General features: G+C 38.1%; 1 protein-coding gene across 5 annotated transcripts in view; it reads left to right on the top strand.

Annotated features, from left to right (window-relative positions):
- Nucleotides 1–458: 458 nt before the first annotated feature.
- Nucleotides 459–23,598, top strand: part of FBXO4 (F-box protein 4) — a 129,817-nt gene continuing 106,677 nt past the window's right edge. Inside the window, exons 1-7 of one of the 5 annotated variants that reach the window (XM_004058909.4) lie at nt 459–994; nt 2,501–2,736; nt 5,191–5,411; nt 9,435–9,510; nt 9,623–9,798; nt 14,937–15,112; nt 16,676–17,053. In XM_004058909.4, coding sequence (XP_004058957.3) covers nt 806–994; nt 2,501–2,736; nt 5,191–5,411; nt 9,435–9,510; nt 9,623–9,798; nt 14,937–15,112; nt 16,676–16,765 — 1,164 coding nt within the window. In that variant the 5' untranslated portion in view covers nt 459–805 and the 3' untranslated portion in view covers nt 16,766–17,053. Of the gene's footprint in view, nt 995–2,500; nt 2,737–5,190; nt 5,412–9,434; nt 9,511–9,622; nt 9,799–14,936; nt 15,113–16,675; nt 17,054–23,598 lie in introns of those variants that run through there. The other 4 variants (XM_019012913.3, XM_055367530.2, XM_063700774.1 and 1 more) reach the window with 4 other exon arrangements.

The raw sequence follows: 23,598 nt of genomic DNA, 5'->3' as shown, positions 1-23,598 counted from the left end.
GTATACATACCCAGTTCTATGTAACAGATTAACTTGTAATACGTTCTCTTAAAGCACTTTTAAAGTAAGCCCAAAGTAGAATGGGCATCTGTTTTGAGAATTAAAAAACTCACTAGTGGGATTTCAACACCACCACATCTGGGTTCTTCTAGCCGTTTTTTTGCCGCCCTTTTATGAGATACATAGGTTAAGCAAATTTTAAATGTGCTTATATTTTTGCATAGTGGGTCCAGACTTCTCATTTTGGCAAAGGGTTGTTTGTAATTGGCCCGCTGACTGCCTCTCTAGTCTGTTTTTGCTGATACTCAAGAAAATAAATGGTAACTTGGTGATTGAGGAAACAACACACACAAAAAAACACCCCATACGTAGTATGGTAGTGCTGAAAAGGAAGCAAGTGGTTATTAAGCCCAAGACAGTGGCAGAGGGCTATCGAACAAGCGGAGTCGCCTAGGACCAGGCATAGTGGAAATGATCCCGGAGAGAACATCTTGAATGAAGCCAGGAAGTCAGCGGGCCAGAGGTTGTATCGGGGCTCTGCGGTTGGCGTGGCTGAGGTTGAGGCCACAAGTTACTGAGGAAGTTAATTGTTGACAGGAGCTTCGTACTCGGCTCACAACCACGCACAGTGGGCTTCCTCCCAGTATCCCCCTTTGCCCCTGGGCCTAACCCTGCCCTGGAGGCGGACTCGCGGGAGAGGCGGGAGGCGGAACGCCCGAGGGCGCCCTCGGCTGGCGCGGAGCTGCGCAGGAGGCTGACGCACTAGCGTGGCTCTGAGACGCGTCACCCACGCTGCGGGCAAGCCATGGCGGGAAGCGAGCCGCGCAGGGGCAGTAACTCGCCGCCGCCGCCGTTCAGCGACTGGGGCCGCCTGGAGGCGGCCATCCTCAGCGGCTGGAAGACCTTCTGGCAGTCAGTGAGCAAGGAGAGGGTGGCGCGTACGACCTCGCGGGAGGAGGTGGATGAGGCGGCCAGCACCCTGATGCGGCTGCCGGTGAGCGTCGGCCGCAGGCCGCGGAGGACAGTGGGGCCGGCCCGGGCCGGAGTGACCTCCCCTGGAGCCCCCCGGGGCCTGGGGAACTCTCGCGCCCCGGCCTGGGTCTGGCTCCGTCCATGCAGCCATTCCTGGCAGTGTAGTCACCGAGAAGCTACAGTTGATCAGAAGCGTCTTGGCGTGGACCCTGGTGCTCCGCAGGGGAACATCTCAGGGAAGCACCTTCACGGGGCCCCTGGGGACCCTCCCGATTGCCCTCAGGTTTTCCACCCCCAAAACAGGCACATATGACTAGGACACCCTGAATGTCCGGTTACGGAAATGAGACAGTTCCCAACTTGCTGATTAGCTTGGGAAAGCATTCCAGCGTCCGTGTTCCCAGCGTCTTTGATTCCGGATCATTGTACCAAAACACTTGGAGGGCCAAGGTTTTTACCCTCTCAAGAGGACATTGTGCCTGTGGCTGTTATTGTATATTTGAAGAAACAAAACGGCCCCTCAGTTGAAAATAAATGACTTAAGTTACAAGTGCCTCAAGTTACATCAAGGCCACGAGAATGACACACATAATTTATTGTTAAACTTTGGGGTAGATAGGTAAATGAAGAGAACAAAAATTATTGAAAATTATTACAATTCTTTGTCTCATTTGGACTATTGACACCTCCCTCCAATGTGTATATCAACGTGAAAACTGCAGGTTTAGAATGCCTCCAAGTTTCTCCTCCTCGCAGAGGTTTTTCATAACATTTTAATAGATTCTGTAGAGGAGCTAAGATGACAAATTTACGGCCGGGCGCGGTGGCTCACGCCTGTAATCCCAGCACTTTGGGAGACCCAGGTGGGCGGATCACGAGGTCAGGAGATCAAGACCATCCTGGCTAACACGGTGAAACCCCGTCTCTACTAAAAGTATAAAAAATTAGCCGGGCTTGGTGGCAGGCGCCTGTAGTCCCAGCTATTTGGGAGGCTGAGGCAGGAGCATGGCGTGAACCTGGGAGACGGAGCTTGCAGTGAGCCGAGATCTTGCCACTGCACTCCAGCCTGGGCGACAGAGCGAGACTGTGTCTCAAAAAAGAAAAAGATAAATGTACACTCTTTGATTTGGTCTGATGATAAAATCAGATAAAGGTTGATATAGGTTTTATTTTGAAGGACAAATTATTTCCTTAACTAATTTATGTAACTGGTATATCCAAATATCTCTGAGGAAAAATTAAAGGAACTGGTGATTTTGCTGGAAAAATAGCAAGACAGTGGTTGCTTTTTCAGGAATGTTTCAGTGTTTCAGAAATTAAATGTTTAACAACTACGAAACTAAAATGTTCAGTTATGATCCTTTGCTGATGGTAGGAAAATAATAGATTTAATTATTAATGGTAGATTTAATTATTAAAAATACTAGTCAGTTGACCTTTTGTTATTTATTTGTTGATTATGTGATTTATCACCCAAAAACTATTTTCTTCATTCCTTTTTCCTACCTGCTGCTTTCTTCTGTTTCAGATTGATGTGCAGCTATATATTTTGTCCTTTCTTTCACCTCATGATCTGTGTCAGTTGGGAAGTACAAATCATTATTGGAATGAAACTGTAAGAGATCCAATTCTGTGGAGATACTTCCTGTTGCGGGATCTTCCTTCTTGGTCTTCTGTTGACTGGAAGTCTCTTCCAGATCTAGAAATCTTAAAAAAGCCTATATCTGAGGTCACTGATGGTGCATTTTTTGACTACATGGCAGTGTAAGTATCTAGTTTTATGAATTAAAAAGAAGATATTAAATTTTCCTGTATTACTAGTCAATATCCAAGTTAGTCCTGACCCTGCTACTGATTTGTTGCGTGGATTTGGGGTCTAATTGTTCTCGTCAAAACTGGGAGTTAAATGACTTCCTTCATAGGACCCTTTCAGCTTTAATATTTTATTATTTCCCTGTGGTGCCTAACCAGTATTTGAATAATTATAAGTAGTATAGATGGCAAGAAGTAAAAGACTTCTTAAAAGTCTCATGATCTTTAGAACAATCGTCATTTTGTTAAATAAGTAAATACTTTTCCGTATTCAGAAAAAGGATGATCAGAGACCCCTGTCGTTTGGCAGGGAAGAAGAAAACCATTCTAAAGACTCTGAGAAATAAGATTATATTAGCACCCAAAAGCACTGACATTTTTTAATATCGCGTAGGTGAGATAATTAATGTTACTGAGCAACTGCAGTGTACTGGATTCTACGAGGGATGCTTTATGTATGTTTTACTCATTTAATCCTCATGCAACAAGAAGGTGTTATCTTTGTATCCCAGATGTGGAATTAAGGTTCATGGAGGTTATGTGGTTTGCCTAAAGTCTTATAGCTTGTAAGGGACTATTCAGACTGGAACCCCATTATGCTACCTCAAAGATATATAATGACATTGGATCTGGATATAGCCTGTTTTTCTGAGAAACTCAAATTTAACGCATTTTAAAAATTTCAAAATATTTATTCTTTAAAAATTGTTGTGCTTGACTCAGTAGCAAAATACAGAATTTTTTTTCAAATTTTGAGTTATTCAGAGCCTTTCCTTATTCTAATACAGATGCCATTATGTCAAGTGTTGTGAGACTATTTGATTCACAGGTGTGTTGTCTGTTATAGATAATCTCAGCAAGTGCTGCTGTATCTCACTTGCTAGGCAATACCTGTACAGTAGCTAACCATTGCATCAAGTGTATATGAGGCTATGGAATTGGATTTTGCCCAGGGAATAGTAATAATAGTAACTACCATTTATGGTCATATAAATTACTTATCATTTTTACAACCCTGAGTTATTTCTTTCTTTCTTTTCTTTTTTTTTTTTTTTTTGAGACGGAGTCTCGCTCTGTCACCCAGGCTGGAGTGCAGTGGAGCGATCTCGGCTCACTGCAAGCTCCGCCTCTTGGGTTCACGCCATTCTCCTGCCTTATCCTCCCGAGTAGCTGGGACTACAGGCGCCCGCCACCATGCCCGGCTAATTTTTTTGTATTTTTAGTAGAGACGGGGTTTCATCGTGTTAGCCAGGATGGTTTTGATCTCCTGACCTCGTGATCCACCCACCTTGGCCTCCCAAAGTGCTGGGATTACAGGCGTGAGCCACTGCGCCCGGCCAACCCTGAGTTATTTCTGTTGCTCACATAATACAGATGAAGAAACTGAAATTCAGACTGTAAGTGGCTCATATAACTAAAAGTAGTGAGGCTTGGTCAGGTCTATCTAGCTTCAAAGTTGTTTTTTGTTTGTTTTTTCCCCTTCATGAGTTACAAGGTTTCTAATAAAAGGATTTTGTTAGGTTAGTGATTTTGTTAACCAGCTTGACTTATTTGAAGGACTTTAGGTTTTATTTTGATTTGGGCAACTTTTAATTTTTGATAAAATGCATAATTGGTACTTTAGAGATTTATAGCTATTGCAAGAAACGGAATTGTTTTATGTCATTCTTAGTTTGCTAGGTTTGCTGCAAGGATCATTTGAGCCTCCCTCATTTAACTCTTACTAAACTGTTATATTTGAGGCTATTAATAGAAGTACCCAAGACATTTGAAATTTGGTTATATTGGTAGTGTTAGCAATTTTTTTGGTTTATTTGTTTGTTTTTTACCTGTAGGGATATTGTGCTAACTATCTGTGTGTAGCTTATCTTTAGTGCTGAGTTTCTGAATCTTGGCACTATTGACATTTTGAGACAAATAATTCTTTGTTCTGGGGCCTGCCCTATGCATTGTAGGATTAATGTTTAGCAGCATCCTTGGCCTCTGCTAACTCCTTCTCCCCTCCCCAGTTGTGACAATAAACATGTTGTTCAGACATTGCCAAATGTTCCAGGGGGGCGGGGATAAACTTCCTAGGGTTGAGAACCTTTATGTAGTAAAATTTCACCATTTAAATGTTCCATGAGAGAATCTAAATTAAAGATTAGAAAGTAAGTAACCACTTCATGGGGGAAGAGTTCCTTAGCTTCTGGGCCACTCCCACCCCCATGGCATCTTGTGCTTTTCCCTGTCAGAGCACTCCACATACATATTATAAAGGTGTCTGTCTATTGTCCTCCTGGAGGATTGGGACTATATAATCATTGTATTCCTTGTGTCTAGCAAGTACTCAATAAATTATATATTTTTGAATGAATAACTGGCTGTTTTCTGTGTTAATGTTCTAATTGTGACAATTTTTTACAGCTATAGAATGTGCTGTCCATATACAAGAAGAGCTTCAAAATCCAGCCGTCCTATGTATGGAGCTGTCACTTCTTTTTTACACTCCCTGATCATTCAGAATGAACCACGATTTGCTATGTTTGGACCAGGTTTGGAAGAATTGAATACCTCTTTGGTGTTGAGCTTGATGTCTTCAGAGGAACTTTGCCCAACAGCTGGTTTGCCTCAGAGGCAGATTGATGGTAATTTTCATGTTAATCTACAGTTAATTCAAACACTTTGAGCTTGACATTCTTGTTAAAAAGAAAGAAATTCATTTTAAATGAATTATTTGCTATAATGAAGTATAGTACTTTGGTTGTTGGGAGCCCTACCAGGTTCCACTGAACTGACAGAATTAATTTACTTACTATAAGAAAGCTTCCTCTTAATTCCTCAAATTTGTACAATCCAGCCTTTAAGATTATGTGAAAATAAATTATTTGTTGTCAAGATGTTGCATTTGTACAGTGGGATATCATATTTATCATGTCTGAAAAAGTAGAAAAAATTGAGCATCTGTGTGGAGAGTATTTTGATATGTATTGGAATTCAAAAGATTTAAATCATCACCTTCCCCTCTCTTTCTATTAAAAAAAATGCATAAATATTTGGCAAGGCAGGATAAATAGTAAATGTAAGTAATAATAAAATTTAGCCTTTGCTTTACTTATTTATTGAGAGTCAGCCCCTATAATTGAGATGATAGGGATGCAGATTTAGAACAATGTCTCTGTCTGCCTTCAAGATAGGTGTAGGTGAGGACATAGACAAGTGTACAGATAACTAGAATATGATGTATTTAGTTCCTGAGTAGAAAGGTAATGGTCAAAGAAGGCTCCATATTGATGATGTCTCATATGAGTCACTAGGGTGAATAGTTGTAGGCCATCACAAAAAGACGGTAAAGGTGTTCCAGGCAGCGAGAACTACATTTCTTTTTTTCTTTCTTTCTTTCTCTTTTTTTTTTTTTTTTTTTGAGATGGAGTCTCGCTCAGTTGCCCAGGCTGGAGTGCAGTGGCGCGATCTCGGCTCACTGCCAGCTCCGCCTCCCGGGTTCACACCATTCTCCCGAGTAGCTGGGACTACAGGCGCCCACCAGTACGCCTGGCTAATTTTTTTGGTATTTTTAGTAGAGACGGGATTTCACTGTGTTAGCCAGGATGGTCTCGATCTCATGACCTCGTGATCCACCCACCTGGGTCTCCCAAAGTGCTGGGATTACAGGCGTGAGCCACCGTGCCCGGCGGAGAACTACATTTCTAAAAGCACAAAGCTCTGGATGTAGAGGTCACATTTGAAGTATCACTGTGTATCTAGAAAGAGTGGAGCTATGTGAAAAGACACATATGTACCATGCTTAAGCATCTGGGAGCTGCTGGAGGATTTTAAGTAGAGGATTGAGATGATCAAGGTTGCATGTTAGAAAGATTACTCAGGCTCTTGAGTGAAGAATTGATTAGAAGGGGCTAAAGATATGGAGACCCATTAAGAAGCCACTGTAATGTTATGATTAAAATATGAAGAGGATCTGAACTCTAAGTCACTGTTAGTGAAGATGAGAGAAGAGAATGAATAGTAAGGATATAAAATTGACAGAATAAATGTATTAGCAGTAATAAGGATGGCTCCAGGTTTCTGACTTGAGTTTTGTGTTGGATGATAGAGGATTCACTAGGGTAATAAATCACTGGAGAAGTAAGAAAAATTTGGAAGGGGCAGGTAACAGTAAGATCTGTATAGGGAGAATGGCAGCTATTCTTTGGAATATGTTGACTTTGATAACTCCATGGAAGATCCAAGTAGAGATACCTACTATAAGCAAATCTGCTAGAATGGAAGCTCCATGAAGGTAAGAGTCTTGTCCACTTTATTTTTAGCTATATCTATGGTGCCAGGCACATAACAGGCACTCTCTGTATATTTGGTGAATGAGTGAATGACTTTATGGATTACTGTATGCATCCAGCTCTCAAGAGCAAGATCTGGGCTAGAAAATCGAGATTTGGGAGTCATATGGAGTCCACATGGACTTGGAAGTTTTTGAGGATGGAGAGGAAGATTGGAGACAGGTGCTGAAATGTTCAGTTTATGTTTGGGGAAAGTGACTATTAAATGGAGATTCATAAGTAATAACGACAAAGAAGGAAAGAGTGCTACAGGAAGGATTTTTTTCAGAGGGTTGGTGAGTGATTGTTTAGATATGGCATTGGGAGTTAAGAGAACATGAATCCCACCTCTTTACCTTGAGTTTTGAGAAAATAAGCATCTTTGCTACTTGAGAGTTCACTGCAGGAGAAGCCTCACCTAGGGGTAGGCCAATTTCAAGTGTGGCTATTAGGTCAAAGGAACACCTCAAGAAGAGGTTGAGGAAATAGGGAAGTTTGATGGTTATAAAATGTCAATTCCATTTTCCAGAGAGCAGCTGAAGTGATTGTTTTAAAATTTCAATTTATGCCTCACACTCAGCAAGACGAGAGAATATGGGGTTACATAATTGGCAAAGAAGGGCAGAACAGCATGGCGACTATATTGGACTGAAGTTAGACATGTTGAGAGGATAATCTCTGGGAGTGCAGCTGATGAAAACAAAGATCAGAAACATGGTAAAGTTTGATTCTGTGGTCTCTGTGAAACATGCACCAGACCTGGTGGCTGGAGGACTAGGATCACGTGGCCTGGCATGGTTACAGTCCTAGTACTTAAGAGCCCTGTGTGTGTGTTGCCTAGAATGATGACATGAGATGGTATGGCATAGCTTATTTAAACAAATAAATTAGTTATAATGCAGGAATTAAGAGTATGAAAGGCTGGAGTTGTCTCTAATGAGGTTAGTAGGGACCAGATATTATGGTTTTATTTCTTCATCTGAAGGGCAATGGCTTTGTAGAGAAGATGCTTAATTAGATACCATTATTAAAAAATTCTTCCAACTGATGTCAGAGGAAAGGATAATAGGAGGCAAGAAGATATAGGAGACTGGTTAGAAGTGATTGCAGAGGCCCGGGTGAGTGATGATGACAATGTGAACTAAAAAGTGTGGTCATGGGGATACAGAGAACTCAACAGATCTAGAAGAACATTTATATAACAGGATGAAGTAGAGCCATGGAAGCCCAGAAGGGTCTTTTGAGGAGGCAAAAGGAGAACCAGCCACTTAGTGTTAACACAGTCCAAGGAGGGAAGAGGTTAAGAAAGAAGGACAAATAACAGTGGCTAATGATTCAGATACAAAGCAGTAAGAAGCTAATATTTAGCACTTGTGGTTTACTAGTCACCCTACTAGGAGTTTTACATGTATGATCTCATTTAATCTTCCCAGTAAACCTAAGAAGAATATATTAGTTCAACTTCTTTTTGGTGTCAAACTGAGGGATACAAATACATGGCTATAAGAGAGAAACTCAGAATTATAATCCAACTCTGACGAATTCTAAATTTCAGTATCTTCAGTATTTTCTCAATTTACTAATGTTCTCTTGGCAACTCCTCATCAATTTATTATTATTTTTTGAGACAAGGTCTCTGTTACCCAGGCTGGAGTACAGTGGCATGATCATGGCTCACTGCAGCTTTGAACTCCCTGGCTCAAGTGATCCTCCTACCTCATCCTCCCAAGTACCTGGGAAACAGGCATGGACCACCATGCCTGGCTAATTGTTTTGTATTTTTTGTAGAGATGAGGTTCTCACTATGTTGTCTAGGTTGGTCTTGAACTCTTAGCCTCAAGTGATTCTTCCACCTCAGCCTCCCAAATTGTTGGGATTACAGATGTGAGCCACTGTGCCTGCCCCCCCATCAATTTAAAAACAGCTTTTCAGAGGGGGAGAAAGACACTTAATTGAATGCATACATTGATTATTAGACTAATGAGAAACATAAAAATATGAAAATGAGTCTTAGTCTTGAGGATAAATAGTAGTAGCTGTGATTATGCAGCTGCTACTGATAAGATGATAAAGTTGTTGATGATAGTGATGATGATATAAGGACTGTTATAAGCCTTGCAGTTTTTTTCTTTCTCTGTATTTTTATTGTCATGTGAATGAAAGTTACATACGGTATCTTTTCTTCAACGTATACATTTTATTTTATTTCAACTCTGTGTATAAGTTGTTATAGAATTTTTTTCTTTGCTCTTTTTGCTTTCACTGGGTAATTTTCAGTGTGATCTTTTGCTATTTTTATTAATGACTTGTTTTGGTAACTGTGATTTTCTTTCTTAGGTATTGGATCAGGAGTCAATTTTCAGTTGAACAACCAACATAAATTCAACATTCTAATCTTATATTCAACTACCAGGTAAGGCTACATACTTGGTGGCTTAACTGAAACATCAGAACTAAAACATTTCAGGTGAGTGGAGCCTGTTTAGTGTCTTTTTATATTCTGTCTTTACAATTTTTTTTTCTAGAAAGGAAAGAGATAGAGCAAGGGAAGAGCATACAAGTGCAGTTAACAAGATGTTCAGTCGACACAATGAAGGCGATGATCAACAAGGAAGCCGGTACAGTGTGATTCCACAGATTCAAAAAGTGTGTGAAGTTGTAGATGGGTTCATCTATGTTGCAAATGCTGAAGCTCATAAAAGTAAGTACTCATATGTACATTTTTAAGCACATTGTTCTGAAAAAAAGCAAATGGAAAATACCTTTTTAGACTTTACTGTGGCTTCTTAAGAATATGATGGCTTATTTTATCAATGTGATTTTCTGACCCTTACTATTAATAGTGTGTTCTCACACTTTGGTGTGTATTAGGATCACCTGGGGAGCTTGTTAAACATGTTAACAAGCTGATTCCTACCCTGGTGGATTTTATTCCTAGATTTGGGTTGTGTGAATCAGATTTGGGCATCTGTTTTTTCCAAGCACCCAGGGAATTCTGATGCATTCCAAAGTTTGGTACTAGAACTATACAATATTTTTTTGCTTTATGCTTCTGCATTTTTTTGATACTGACATTTTGTCTGCTTCTGGCTTTATTCAAATAATCTATGCAAATAACTATGAAAAATTTTGCCTTTGTTTTATCCAAATAGTAGAGAGATGTGATAGGGTGTTAAGTAGATTAGTTGAGAACACTATTCATATATTCTGAATAATTGCCATTCAGAATGCTGTTTTTGTGTGAAATCAAAATATCACTGGGCCATGAGCTAGTATTATAATATCTTTCCCAAATCCTTTGTGAACAAGGTAGAATATAAATACATAATATATTGTATATATATTATAGTTCTCTAATACACTGGTTTGAATTTCTATTGAATTTATTTTCCCTGTGATCTGTTAGGCATGGAAGCAGTTGCAATTACTTTCTGTTATTACAGGGCTATCTATAGAAAGAAAACTTAGAAGCAAAATAAAAGATAAGTTCATTTAACAAATAGTTTTTTAGTTCCTACAGGCATGTTGCAGTTACAATTGGGAACTAAAACAGATATAGCCCCTACTTTTATCTAGTTTTCCAATCTGCTCCTATAAAACAAGCACACAAAAAATAAATTAAAAAAAAATTACAAGACACAAAGAGACTATACTCACTTATCAGCTTTTTCCCACTGGCCTCTACTAGGTGCTCATGTAAAAGGTTAGTGGTAGGGCAGGAGACCTGTGAGTGCCCTCCTTGGTGGTACAGGCATGCATGTGATGACCAGCTGGTGCTTGAAGACAGGTATATCCTCCTGCTTTCTATATCCTTTTCTCAATGAAGCCAAAGCTGTTTTCCACAGACAAAAGTTGACTGCTGCTGTCTCAAGGGAGATAGAAACAAAAGCTGTCTTAGGGGAGGAGCAGGAATTCCACTTGTACCAAGGATCTTGCACTGATACAAATTAAATGTTTGCTGACTCTGGAGGAGAGGCAGGAAATTTGCAGTGGAGACCTTTCTACCAATACAGGGCAGAATTCAGCAGTCATGCTGGAACACTGAGAAAGCCTGCAGCACTGAGGCTCTGGTGCACAGGGCCTACCTAAGGCCTGAGGCTGAGATGAGAAAACTGAGAAATCTCCATGTCCCTACCAATTAAGGAGCAACAGCAGACTACTGCAGGGATGGGGGAAGGGTGTGGAGAGGCTCTCCTTGCCTCTTCCCCATAACCCCCATGGCACAGTTAAAAAGATAGGCTGAAAGCTGAGAACAAGTAGAAACTCTGGGAAAGAAACTCTGGTACTCCAGTGCTCTTACTGAGAACAAGATAGGCAGCAGCATGCTGCTGGAAGAATTTAAAGTCTGTGTGTTACAAAGTTAACTATAGCAATAAAAGCCAAATCCAGCTCAACTACAGACTAGTTTGATTCAGCCTACTGCATTAATACCCTGACCGAAGTATGATGCCTGTTTTTAGGAGTAAATCCTTTTTACCTTAGTCTTTACTGCTCTTCTACATAAAACACTAACATTAAATCTAAAAATTATGAGACACTCACAAAATCAAAATGAAATGATACATTGTCATGAGATAAGGCAGTCAGCTGAACTGGACCAGAGATGGTCAGCATGTTGGTATTCTCAGAAAGGGACATTAAAATAACTGATTAAGAGATCTAGGTCAGGTGCAGTGGCTCTGGGAGGCCAAGGTGGGCAGATTGCTTGAGCCCAGGAGTTTGAGACCAGCCTGGGCAACATGGCGAAATTTTGCCTCTACCAAGAATACAAAAAATTAGCCAGGCATGGTGGCACGTGCCTGTAGTCCCAACTACTTGGGAGGCTGAGGCGGGAGAATTGCTTGAGCCTGGGAGGCAGAGGTTACGTGAGCTGAAATCACACCACTGTACTCCAGCCTGGGTGACAGAGCGAGACCCTGTCCCCAACCCACAAAAAAAATGAGAGATTGAGAGAGACCTAGTGGAAAAGGTGTACAATATGTGTGAACAGATAGATTTTTCAGCAGAGAAAAGGAAGCTGTTTTGAAAAAGTAAAACAAGCATGCTAGATATGAAAATATGACAACAGATGAATAGTTCCTTCAGTGGGCATATTAGCAAAGGAAAGAATCATTGAAAATGAAGTTAAGTCATTCAGAATTATCCAAATTAAAACACAAAGAGGAAAAAAAAGTAAGAGCAAGGAACAGAGTGAGAGTTGGGGGAATCTATCCAGTGATCTAACTCAGGGGTCAGGAAACTTTCTTAAAGGGACAAATAGTAAATATTGTAGGCTTATGAACCATACAGTTTTTTTTTTTTTTACAATCACTTAGCTCTGCTATTGCAGTGCAAAAGCAGCAGAGACAATACGTAAATGAATGGACAGACTGTTTTCCAATAAAAATTTATTTAGAAAAATTGACCCACAGAATGTAGTAGGCTGACCCCTGATCTAACTTATCTGTAATTGGAGTCCCAAAACATGAAGGGAGAGAGAAAAGGGGAAAAGGAATTTTTGAACAGATAATGGCCAGAATTCTCTCAAAATTATGGAAAGACAACAAACCAAAGATCGAAGATGCTCAGAGAATGCCAAGCATAAATACAAAGAAAAATACATCTAGGCACATCATAGTCAAACTGATAAAAATTAGAGATAAAGAGAACATCTTTAGGGCAGCCCAGAAAAAATGAAAACATACATATAGAAGGCCAAGATAATAGTGACGGCAAATTTCCTGTCAGAATTGCTGCAGGATAGAAACCAATAAAGAGAAATCTTTATAGTACTGCAAGGGGGAAAAAACATCCTATATCTAGCAAAAATATTTTTTTGAAAATAAAGGCAATGTTAAGACTTTTTCAGACAAACAAAAGTTCATTGTCTTAGTTCATTTGTGCCACTGTAACAGAATACCCCAGACCTGTATATCAGTCCATTTCTGTTTTTAGATTATGGAGACATCTGAATGGTACTGTGATTTTTTTTTTCCCTCTGGCTTCACCTAAATTCCTATTCTCCCAAGACTACTTAGTCTAATTTTATTACAGATCAATAAATGAATTTTTAAAGAACAGAAATTTATTTCTCACAGTTTTGGACACTAGGGAGTCCAAGATTAAGGCACCAGCATCTGGTGTCTGGTGAGTGCCTTTCTTGCTGATTTCTTACTTGGCAGAAGGCAGAAAGGGAAGCGGGAGACAAACATTGCATTCTCACATGACAGAAGAGGGAAAGACAGGCCTGCAAGCCGTTTTTAATGGCAATATTAATCTACTTATAAGAGTAAAGCCCTTATGACCTAAACAACTCCCAAAGACACCCCTTCCTGCAACACTGTTGCATTGGGGTTTAAATGTCCAACACATGAATTTTGAGAAACACATTTGAACATAGTACTGAGAAAATTGATTGTTAACAGATCTTCACTATAAGAAATCTTAAAGGAAGCTCTTTAGGCAGAAGACTATGATAACAGATGGAAATTTGCATCTACTGAAAAAGATGAAGACTCCTGGGATGGAAACAATGGAGCTATATATAAAAGGTTTTTTTCTAATTTTAATAAAAAAAACTAATAGTGTATTATACATGTATGACATTTTAAAGAAAAATATGTGATAATAGAACACATCATGGAAGAGAGAACATTTAAGTATATTATACTGTAAGTTTCTTCTATATGTGAAATGGCATAATATTTAAAGGTAGACTTATAAATTAAAAATGTGTATTACATATACTTGAACAACTACTAAAAAATGTATAATGAAGTTGTAACTAAGCCAGTAGTGGATATAAAATGGAACCATTAAAAAACTCAGTCCAAAAGAAGGAAGGCAAAAAGAGAAGAAGGAACAAAGAACAGATGGACAAGTCAAAATCTAAGACTTATAGGATACATTTAAATGCACCTTGTTGATAAGTACATTAAATGTTTATTAATTTTCAATTTCTATTAACAAATTACCTCAAATTTAATAGTTTAAAACAACTATATTTTTAGCTCACAGTTCTCTATGTCAGAAGTCTGGAAATGGTAGTACTGAGTTCTCTGGATAGGGCCTCTTGGGCTGAAATTTGTGTATCATATGGTTGCATCCTTTTCTGGAGGCTCTGGGAAAGAATTTGCTTCCGAGATCATTCAACTTATTAGCTGAATTCAGTTCCTTATTGTTGTAGAACTGACCTTCCTGTTTTCTTGCTAGCTGTCAGCTGGGGGCTGTTATCAGCTTCTAGAGGTCACCTATATTCCTTCCCATGTGACTCCCTCCATCTTCCAATTCAGCAATGGAGAATCTCCCCTGCATTGAATCTTTCAACAAGAAGAGCCGCTTTTAAGGGCTCACCTGATTAGGTCAGGCTCAAGGAAGATTACCTGTCTTTCTTAAAGTCAACTGTGTCTTAAAGCCTAGTCATGGGAGTGATGCCCCATCTTATTTGTAGGTTCTTCAGACACTAAAGGGGAAAGGGATTATGCAAGGGTTTGGAACATTGAGGCTATCTTAAAATTCTGCCTGCCACAAAATGCAGATAGTCCAAACGCTCCAATAGAAGGTTGAGATTGTTGGTATTCATAAAAAAAGCTAAACTCTACTATATGCCTACATTTTGAAAGTAAGCCCTTTGAATGAAAGGGTAGTGACATCTACAGAATTTGTGAAAGGAACTACCTGTATCAAGCATTTTTGCTTTTAGACTGTGGAGACATCTGAAGAGTACTGTGATTTTTTTCCCTCAGTTTATGTTTGGATCCTGGTAAATTTTTGTTCCCTCGCTTTGTTAGTTTTTTATTTTATTATTTTCAAAACTATTAAAAGTAATGCAAATTAAGGGTTTTGACTTACATTCCTTAGGACATGAATGGCAAGATGAATTTTCTCATATTATGGCAATGACAGATCCAGCCTTTGGGTCTTCGGGAAGACCATTGTTGGTTTTATCTTGTATTTCTCAAGGGGATGTAAAAAGAATGCCCTGTTTTTATTTGGCTCATGAGCTGCATCTGAATCTTCTAAATCACCCATGGCTGGTAAGATCATTTATACTCTAGTGACAAAAATTTTATTTTGTACTCTATTTTCTATTTGATTTTATTTTTTAAATTCATCTTCTTTAATGAAATGGCATTCTAAAGTCAATTTTAATAGCTTAATCTATGGAAGCTATTTGATTGATGATAATAAATGTTAGCTGATCAATTGTTTCTTACTTGCCTCTTCTCTCATACAGTGAGATAACAATTGGGGATTTTTTTTCTTTTTTTTTTTTTTGTTGAGACAGGGTCTCACTTTGTCGCTCAGGCTGGAGTGCAGTGGCACGATCACAGCTTGCTGCAACCTCAACCTCTTGGGCTCAGGTGATCCCTCCACCTCAGCCTCCCAGGTACCTGGGACTACAGGTGTGTGCCAGCACACCCAGATAATTTTTTGTATTTTTTGTAGAGATGGGGTTTCTCCATGTTGCCCAGGCTGATCTCGAACTCCTAGGCTCAAACCATCTGCCTGCCTCGGCCTCCCAAAGTGGTGGGATTACAGGTGTGAGCCATCATGCTCAGCCAGGTTGTTTTTTTTAGATGCCACTATTATGTTTTTTATAACATCAATGTATTATGCTTTATGGATCATCAAAGTTATATGTTCCATCTTATAGTTTATTGCTTTCTAAAATATATTTTATTTATTTTTTCGTGACAGGGTCTCGCTCTCACCCAGGCTGTAGTGCAGTGGTGCAATTTTGGCTCACTCCAACCTCTGCCTCCTGGGTTCAAGTGATTCTCGTGCCTCAGCCTCCCAAGTAGCTGGGATTACAGGCATGTGCCACCACACCTGGCTAATTTTTGTATTTTTAGTAGAGACAGGGTTTCACCATGTTGGCCAGGCTGGTCCCGGATTCCTGGCTTCAAGTGATCCACCCGCCTTGGCTTCCCAAAGTGCTGGGATTACAGGCATGAGCCACCGTGCCCAGCCCTAAAATACATTTTAATTATGGCATTCTTTCTTCAAACAAAACCTGACATGATAACCCCTGAGTAAAACAGATAAAGAAAAATTAAAGTTGGAAATCTTTTGCGGAAAAAGTAAGAGAATTTTCTTTGTTCCCCTTCCATCTCTTCCCTGGAGCTCCAAAGACTCTTTGGAATGAAGTTTGAAAACTACCAATAAAGTTTCCCCTTCTGAATGGTGGCAATTTTAGCTTTACCATTAGGAGGAGTGGCAGTCTTCAAGACACATTTTTGCAACAGGATGTCACACATATGACTAACTGGGCCACTAAAAAATCTTTTTTCAAAGTGGATCCTTTGGAGGAATTTTTTCCCCTCATACATGGAAGCAAGTCATGGAAATGGTAGTTCTTTCCATTTCCAAAGCTGAATTCCAAGGCAAATAAGCTTTATATTGGTAATAGTTACAAGAGAGATGATCATATTTTTATCTAAGTGCTCTACAAAACAAAACTTGAGCAACTTATCCAAAGTTTATTGGGATTTTTAAAAGTTCTGTTATGTTTTTAGTGTCTAGAAAAATGTCCCTCCTACTCATAAGATTTTGGACTTAGTTTCTTACTAACAACATTCTCTCTTATGTATTCCGAGGTCCAGGATACAGAGGCTGAAACTCTGACTGGTTTTTTGAATGGCATTGAGTGGATTCTTGAAGAAGTGGAATCTAAGCGTGCAAGATGATTCTCTTTTCAGATCTTGGGAACTGAAACCATTTGAAATTTATTACTAAGGTCATGATGTGAATATTTGCTCAGTCAGCCCACCTTGTCCTGCCTTTTTGCAGATGGGCTTTCATTTGGACAGCTATAACTGCTGTGTTTTTTATATTATTTTTACTCTTTACCATAAATCAATTACAAGAAAAGAGTTTCAGTCCTAGTATTTAGCCCCAAAATGAACCTTTAAAAATTTTTTGGTAATTTTTATATTTTCTGTCTTTTTAAAAATATTAAATTCTGGAAAAAACAAGTTTGTGCCTCTCATTCCCTGAGTTTCTGTTCTTTTGGGTATAAAGATTGCCTTAGTGAGAAATAGCAAATTTGCTAAACTTTCCATTCAGTCTTTTCAAGGGTTCATAAGTGGTTATCAGAAAAGAAATTTTTATCTATTCTTAATAAATACACTGCTTAAAGACTGAAAAATGTACTGGAATTGCATTTAATATTATGGCCATACAATCCGTCTTTTATTATGAAACAGTAGAAAGCAAACTTATATCATATTTAATACTGCTTTAGTGAAAAATAACTTTTCCTGATAGTTCTTACTATTTTCAGATAACTTCGCAAGCTCATAAGATACTAAAGCCAAATTCTATTCCATACTCAGAGTGAAAACTTCCCAGAGACTTGTATGCATCATATTACTTCCTTCCACAAATGGCTTATACTTGGCAGAAGAAACACCCTAATATCTCACTGGAACTCAGCAATTTTAAGATTATAGTAAAAGCCATAAATATCTATATATAGTTTATATAAGTTCCATATTTAACTGTATTTCTGTTTTGGACAGAAAGTTTGTAACATATATTATACATATAATTGTATTTAGTCTCTTTTAGGTCAGTGCTATTACTGTTTTAACCTTTTTTGTTAAGGGGGCAGAATTTTGCCTAATGGACTATTGGGTTTAGGAGACCTTCGAGAAAGACCTATGAACATATGGTTTCACATTTGTCAGAATGTTTACTTAGATATTTGTAGTTTTACTATGGTGAGGCATTATTAATATTTCTAATAATTAATAATCCAAAGTTATGATAGAAGAGTGGTTTAATTTATTAAGTACCAATGGAAGCAGAACAATGCTTTTATATCAGCTATCTTTTTAAAATGGCATTTCAGTTCTATAATTAAGATATTATATCTGATGAATGGAGAAAATGAAATAGTGTAGTATCAAATTCTAGGTCACTCACCAGATTTAAACTAGTACCTTATGCTCTTTTTTTCTTATAGTGCACTCCAGTATTTATAATCTAGATTTTTGTTAAAGCAAGATACATTTATTTTTCTAGTTTTTAGTTTAATTTTCCAGAGTCCCAATCAAATCTTTTTTTCCTCCTCTATACACTATGAAATTTGTCTCTCTTATATTAACTCATTTTTATATGGTCTTTTCCTAGTCCTAATTATCTTTGGATAGGACTTGCTGCATGTCTTGGGGTTCTCCCCACTGTATTTGCAGCATGAGATATAATTTATTATATTTGATCCTTGATGATTTTGACAAGTACATGAGCCATTTGCATTTTAGATGTTTTTCTCCATATAATTATGGGTAACAAAAGAGATTTTTAAAATTACTAATTATGAGGATACTGTAAAATTTACAAAATCTTCAAATGTTGGAGCTAAGACTAAATGCTAGCCTTTATGACAGCTGTGTCAGACAATGTGTATAATACTTTGTATACATAAACTTTAAATCTTAGAAAAACCTTATAAAGCCACTAGTATTATCCTCATTTTTTAGGTAAAGAAATTGAGACCCAGAGAAAAGAATGCTATTATAATTCAAGTCCATATCATGGTATAGGTGGCAAAGAAGACATTAGACTTGGAGTCCGAAAATCCTCTTATCCAAGTTAAAAAGAGCTACAAGCTATTTTGATGTTTAATTAAAAAATCAATTTCCTGGACTCTACTGTGGTTCACTAAATTCTCATCAGTGCTATGTTAGCATTATCCAGGGATGAAGCAAACCAAAATTGTTACGCATGCAACCTCTGGAGTTGAGAATGACCTAACGCAAATTTCCACTCTGCCAATTTTTATTGACATGGCCACAAGTAAGTCCCTTAAATTCTGAATCTCAGTTTTCTCATGTACAAAATGAGAACAATAATACCTACCTTGGACATAAGTTTTGCTTTATCAAAAACTGATGTAAGCATCTGCATAAGTACTTCTCTGTGGGAAGGCCTCAACTTCAGTACTAACGTTCTAAGAGTTTTTATGGGTTTTTCAATGTCACTCTCTGAAATGATTATCCTGACATAAAACAACTATTTTATAGGTATGTTTAGATGGTCATATAAAAAGTGTCAGTGTTTAATCATATAAACTCTATCACCACTATTGAAAATTACTTGAAAATTGTGCCTCTATATAGTTTGTGAACTGCATGTGCATATTAATAACTGTTAATGGACTGAATTTTGATTCCCCAAATTCATATGTTGTAGTCCTAACTCCCAGTACACCTCACAATGTGACTGTATTTGGAGACAAGGCCTTCAAAGAGAGAATTAAGGTTAAATGAGGTCATATAGGTGGCCCTAATCCAATAGAAGAGGAAAAGACACAAGGGATGTTTATAGACAGACAAAAGACCACATGAGGACATAGTGAGAAGGTGGCCATCTACAAGCCAAGGAGAAAAGCCTCAGGAGAAACCAAACCTGTTGACACTTTCATCTTAAACTTCTAGAGTCCAGAATTGTGAGAAAATAAATTTCTGTTGTTTAAGACACTCGGTCTATGGTATTTTATCATGGCAGCCCTAGCACACTAAAATGGTAACCCAATGCTATTTTGCACTAAAATGGTAACCGAATGCTATTTTGTAATGATCTCAGGCTGTCATTTTGTAGAAATCAAATGGAAGTTCTTATTTAACATATTGAAGCATCCAGTTCCACAACTGCAATTAAAATAAGCATATACTAAAAGAATATTTGTTTTACTTATACCTAGAGAAAGTACAATTCTCCATATTGTCAAAATAATTTTTCTAAATCATGACAGATGTGTAGTTCCTCTGTTGAGAAACGTTCAATGGTTCACTATTACCTCTAGGATAAGGCCTAAAATTTCTAGCCTGATAGCACTATAGAAGAGAGAAACTTTCTCAGCCCGTTTGTTAATTTTAGTGACACAGGAAAACCTAGTGTTTGTGAAATTATGATTCTTTACCATCATGATGAATTACAATATCAAACATTACTCATAAATTATTCCTAAATAAGTCAGATAAAAAATGAGACTACATAAATGTTAGAAGTCTTTTCCTTTTACCAAATATTCCATATTTAGCAGTCATAGGAAATGTGAAAATAATAAAGTTCAATTTTTAGTGCATGCCCACTATATATATGCCAGGTCTTGTGCAGTTTCAGGATAACCAAAACAAATAACAGCAATTTAGAGCCATTAGCACAAATTGCTTCTTCAGCAATTTGCTGTTTTAGCTAAGGTTAAGAGTGTACTCATGCAGTATTTTGCAGTGGTACATAAGTTGATGACTTAAAATGTAGTCCACAACCAAGTAGATACTTCACTTGTCAGGAAACAAAAGAAGCAAGGGTCTTAACTCCAATTAGCAAAGTTTCTATCCGAAACATTTAAAATGATAGCAGAAGTGATGAGAGTCTGGGGGAGATCTAAGCTTTCTAGGAAGGACTTGACAATTTGTGTCAAGAGCCTTAGAGCTATTAAATGTTCTAGCCTAATAATTTTATTTCTAAGATCTTATCTTCAGGAAACTGTCATTAACATGCACAAAGCTACAGCTAAAAAGATAGTCAATGAAGCACAATTTCTAATTTATGGTAGCAACATTTTTTTAAAAAAAGTGTAAGAGACCAATCTGATTAAGAAACTTTCAATACAACTATGTAAAGGAATACTATGTGAGCTTTATGAAAGTGACTGTTTATTCTATTTTGTTCCTTGCTTAGTATATATCATTAAGAACAGTGGTTGGAACATCGTAGATGCTTGGTAAATATTTTTAGAATGAATAATGAATAAATGGCTAAATGTGGACATTAAAAATAATGCTTTTAAATACTTAAGTACATAAAATATTCACAATCTATATTTGTAGGGAGACCCCCTGAAACTATTGCTATGGAATAAAGATGAAATGCTCCTGATTATTGTAAATACAAAATTGCATGCAGGGTTGGGTAAAGACAATGCCAGGTTGGACTGCCAGAATGAGACAACAGCACGTGATGTGCTTCCCCCTGCAGAGAGTCTATGAATGGACGTGCAGTCAGGGAGGTTTCACATCACCAAGATTCCTATCCCAGAAAAGCCGACGTTCATAGCTCTGGGAATGGAATGCGACCCTTGTGGAGAGCCTATAAATGGATATGTGGGGGACGCCTGTCCATATGGATAAGATAGGGCTATATCTCATCTTGCCACGGCTCTTCTAGGCCTCTTTAGGGTTAAGGCATACTCCCTTCTGAGAATTTCTGGTCTAACTGGTTGTCTAGCTTCACAATCTATGGATTGTTTGTAACCAGCTTTTGCTGCAACTGTTACTGCTGATTAATATCTTGCTAATCATAGGTTATGGAAAGACTGTGTTTGTGTTTTAAGGCTCTGTTAGAAATTACTGATGCACACACTATATTGTAAATTCTTATCTCTGTATACTGTACTTCTGCATACAGATGTTATGTTACAGAATTACTTCATCCCCATGTGACCATCTCACCTCATAATCAAATGACCTTAAATCCCTCACTAACCTACCCCCGACCTCACTAAACTTAATAATAAATGCTGGCATATCCAGTGCATTGTTGGCACCATGGGACCAAAAGGTGGTGACACCCCTGGACCCAGCTTTCACTGTCTTGTGTCTGTCTATTATTTCCCGACCTGCTGATCTGCCTGGGAACAAAGAGAGAGCCCCGTTGCATTGCAGGCTGCTGGCCAGATCCCGCAATATATTTTTAAGTAAAAAGCAGATTATAGAATTGTGTTTATAATGTGGCGACTGTCATGTCTATTCACCTGTTATTGTGTTCTCCAGATAAAAGGGCATAAATCACAATTGAAAAATGCATTTGCCTGTTGAGAATCAACATATTAAAACTTTTGTAGCTGGTCGAATAATATGCATCAGCAGAAATCCTTCAAATATGTCAATAGAAAAAGTAGGGCATTCTGCTTGCTGAAAAGCACTTGCCTTGAGTAATTTTCCATTGCAGAAACGATCTATCTCATGACTTTTCAAGACTCCTAGTCAATTAGAAACAAGTAAGCAAGCTTAAACAATTTTATGTGCCAAGTGATATCTAAAAATACTCCCCTTGAATCAACTACCATTATGACAAATAACTTCACATAGTTTTTGACTAGCTTTCTTTTACCAAAAAAACAAAAACAAGAAGTCAAGCCTTCCCCCAAACATCCCCACCAAGAATTTCTATCCATAGCATTAAAATTCAAAAATATTTGTTTTGATCAGAAGGTTCAATAGCAGACCCCACACTGTCTCTTTTGCTTTCTTCATTTACTGTCAAACACTGAAATGCAATGGTACAAAAGCATATGGCTTCTTCAAGATTTGAAATATAGCCACAATGCACCCATAATTTCAATCCCTAAATACTCAGAATCAAAAGTTAATAGACATCATTGCTCACAAGTTTCCAAATAAAGGACCATTTATATTCTGATTTCATCAGGAGACCTTGGATTCACTGCCTAAGCTAATACTATTGTATTGAATAAATAGGTGATACATAATATATTCCAACAGAACACAAAGAGCCCTAGAAAAAAATGGAAATCTTATTGTGTAAGACAGGGATATTTCCTCCTTAGAGACAATAACAAATGAGACTAGGGCAAATGAAAGTACCTGGAATATTTGAGGTACAAAGGAAATGAAAAAAGATCATGATGTATGTTCTTAACTACCTTCATCAATTAAGAGATAAAATCACCTACCTGTCAAAGATGAGAAGGCAGGATTGGGTTTAGGCTGACAGAGGAAGGATTAAAATGAGGCATAGAACAGCTGTTGTGAGAAATATACCAGTATCCAAAGGAGATGAATAGATTGTTAAGTAGGAATGAAGAACCATTTGAATTTGAATAGCAGGAAGCCGAGCAGGTTAGCATGGTTTAGAAATTTCTCAACTAATATTCAGGAGTCCAGAAGTGGAAGCCAAGAGTGTATTTTGTGGAAGTTAATCAGGCTTAAGCTTTCACAAGAGGAGCCCAGAGGATTGTCCAGAAGGGAAAGACTGGGGAGCAGTGGGAAAATATCATCAGCCTAGTATAGGCTAGAAGTATATTCAAGCATTAATGGGAGGAGGCAGGAAATTGGGAGAACATGGATAGTAAATAAGCTGCCACTTCTGTAAGATAAAATGAGAGAGGTAGTCATATGTAGGTTGTGGTCAAAGTGAGAAAGCTTATAGTTTAAGGTATTGGAGGATGAGAGTTTTGAGTGATGATAGTTTCTACAGTGTAACCATGGGAGGCTGACATCAATATGATCAGTGCTTTCCTTGAGGCTCAAGAAGTAGGGATCAGATATCACAAGGGACCCTAACATAAGTGTTGACTCACCCAAGACGGTGATGGGGCAGAGAGAGGCGAGCTACTCAATTAAGGTGGTGTTATTCAATAGAACTCTCTACAGCAATAAAAAAGTTCTGTAGCTGCAATGTCCGATCTGATTAGTCTCTAGCTATTAAGATTTTAAAAGTACTTAGTGCAACTGAGGAACGAAATTTTACATTTTATTTAATTTTAAAT

Source organism: Gorilla gorilla, chromosome 19 (genome assembly GCF_029281585.2).
Source record: "Gorilla gorilla gorilla isolate KB3781 chromosome 19, NHGRI_mGorGor1-v2.1_pri, whole genome shotgun sequence".
NCBI classification, from domain to species: Eukaryota; Metazoa; Chordata; class Mammalia; order Primates; family Hominidae; genus Gorilla; species Gorilla gorilla.
Note: the sequence above shows the minus strand (reverse complement) of the source record. Positions and strands in the feature narration are given on the sequence as shown.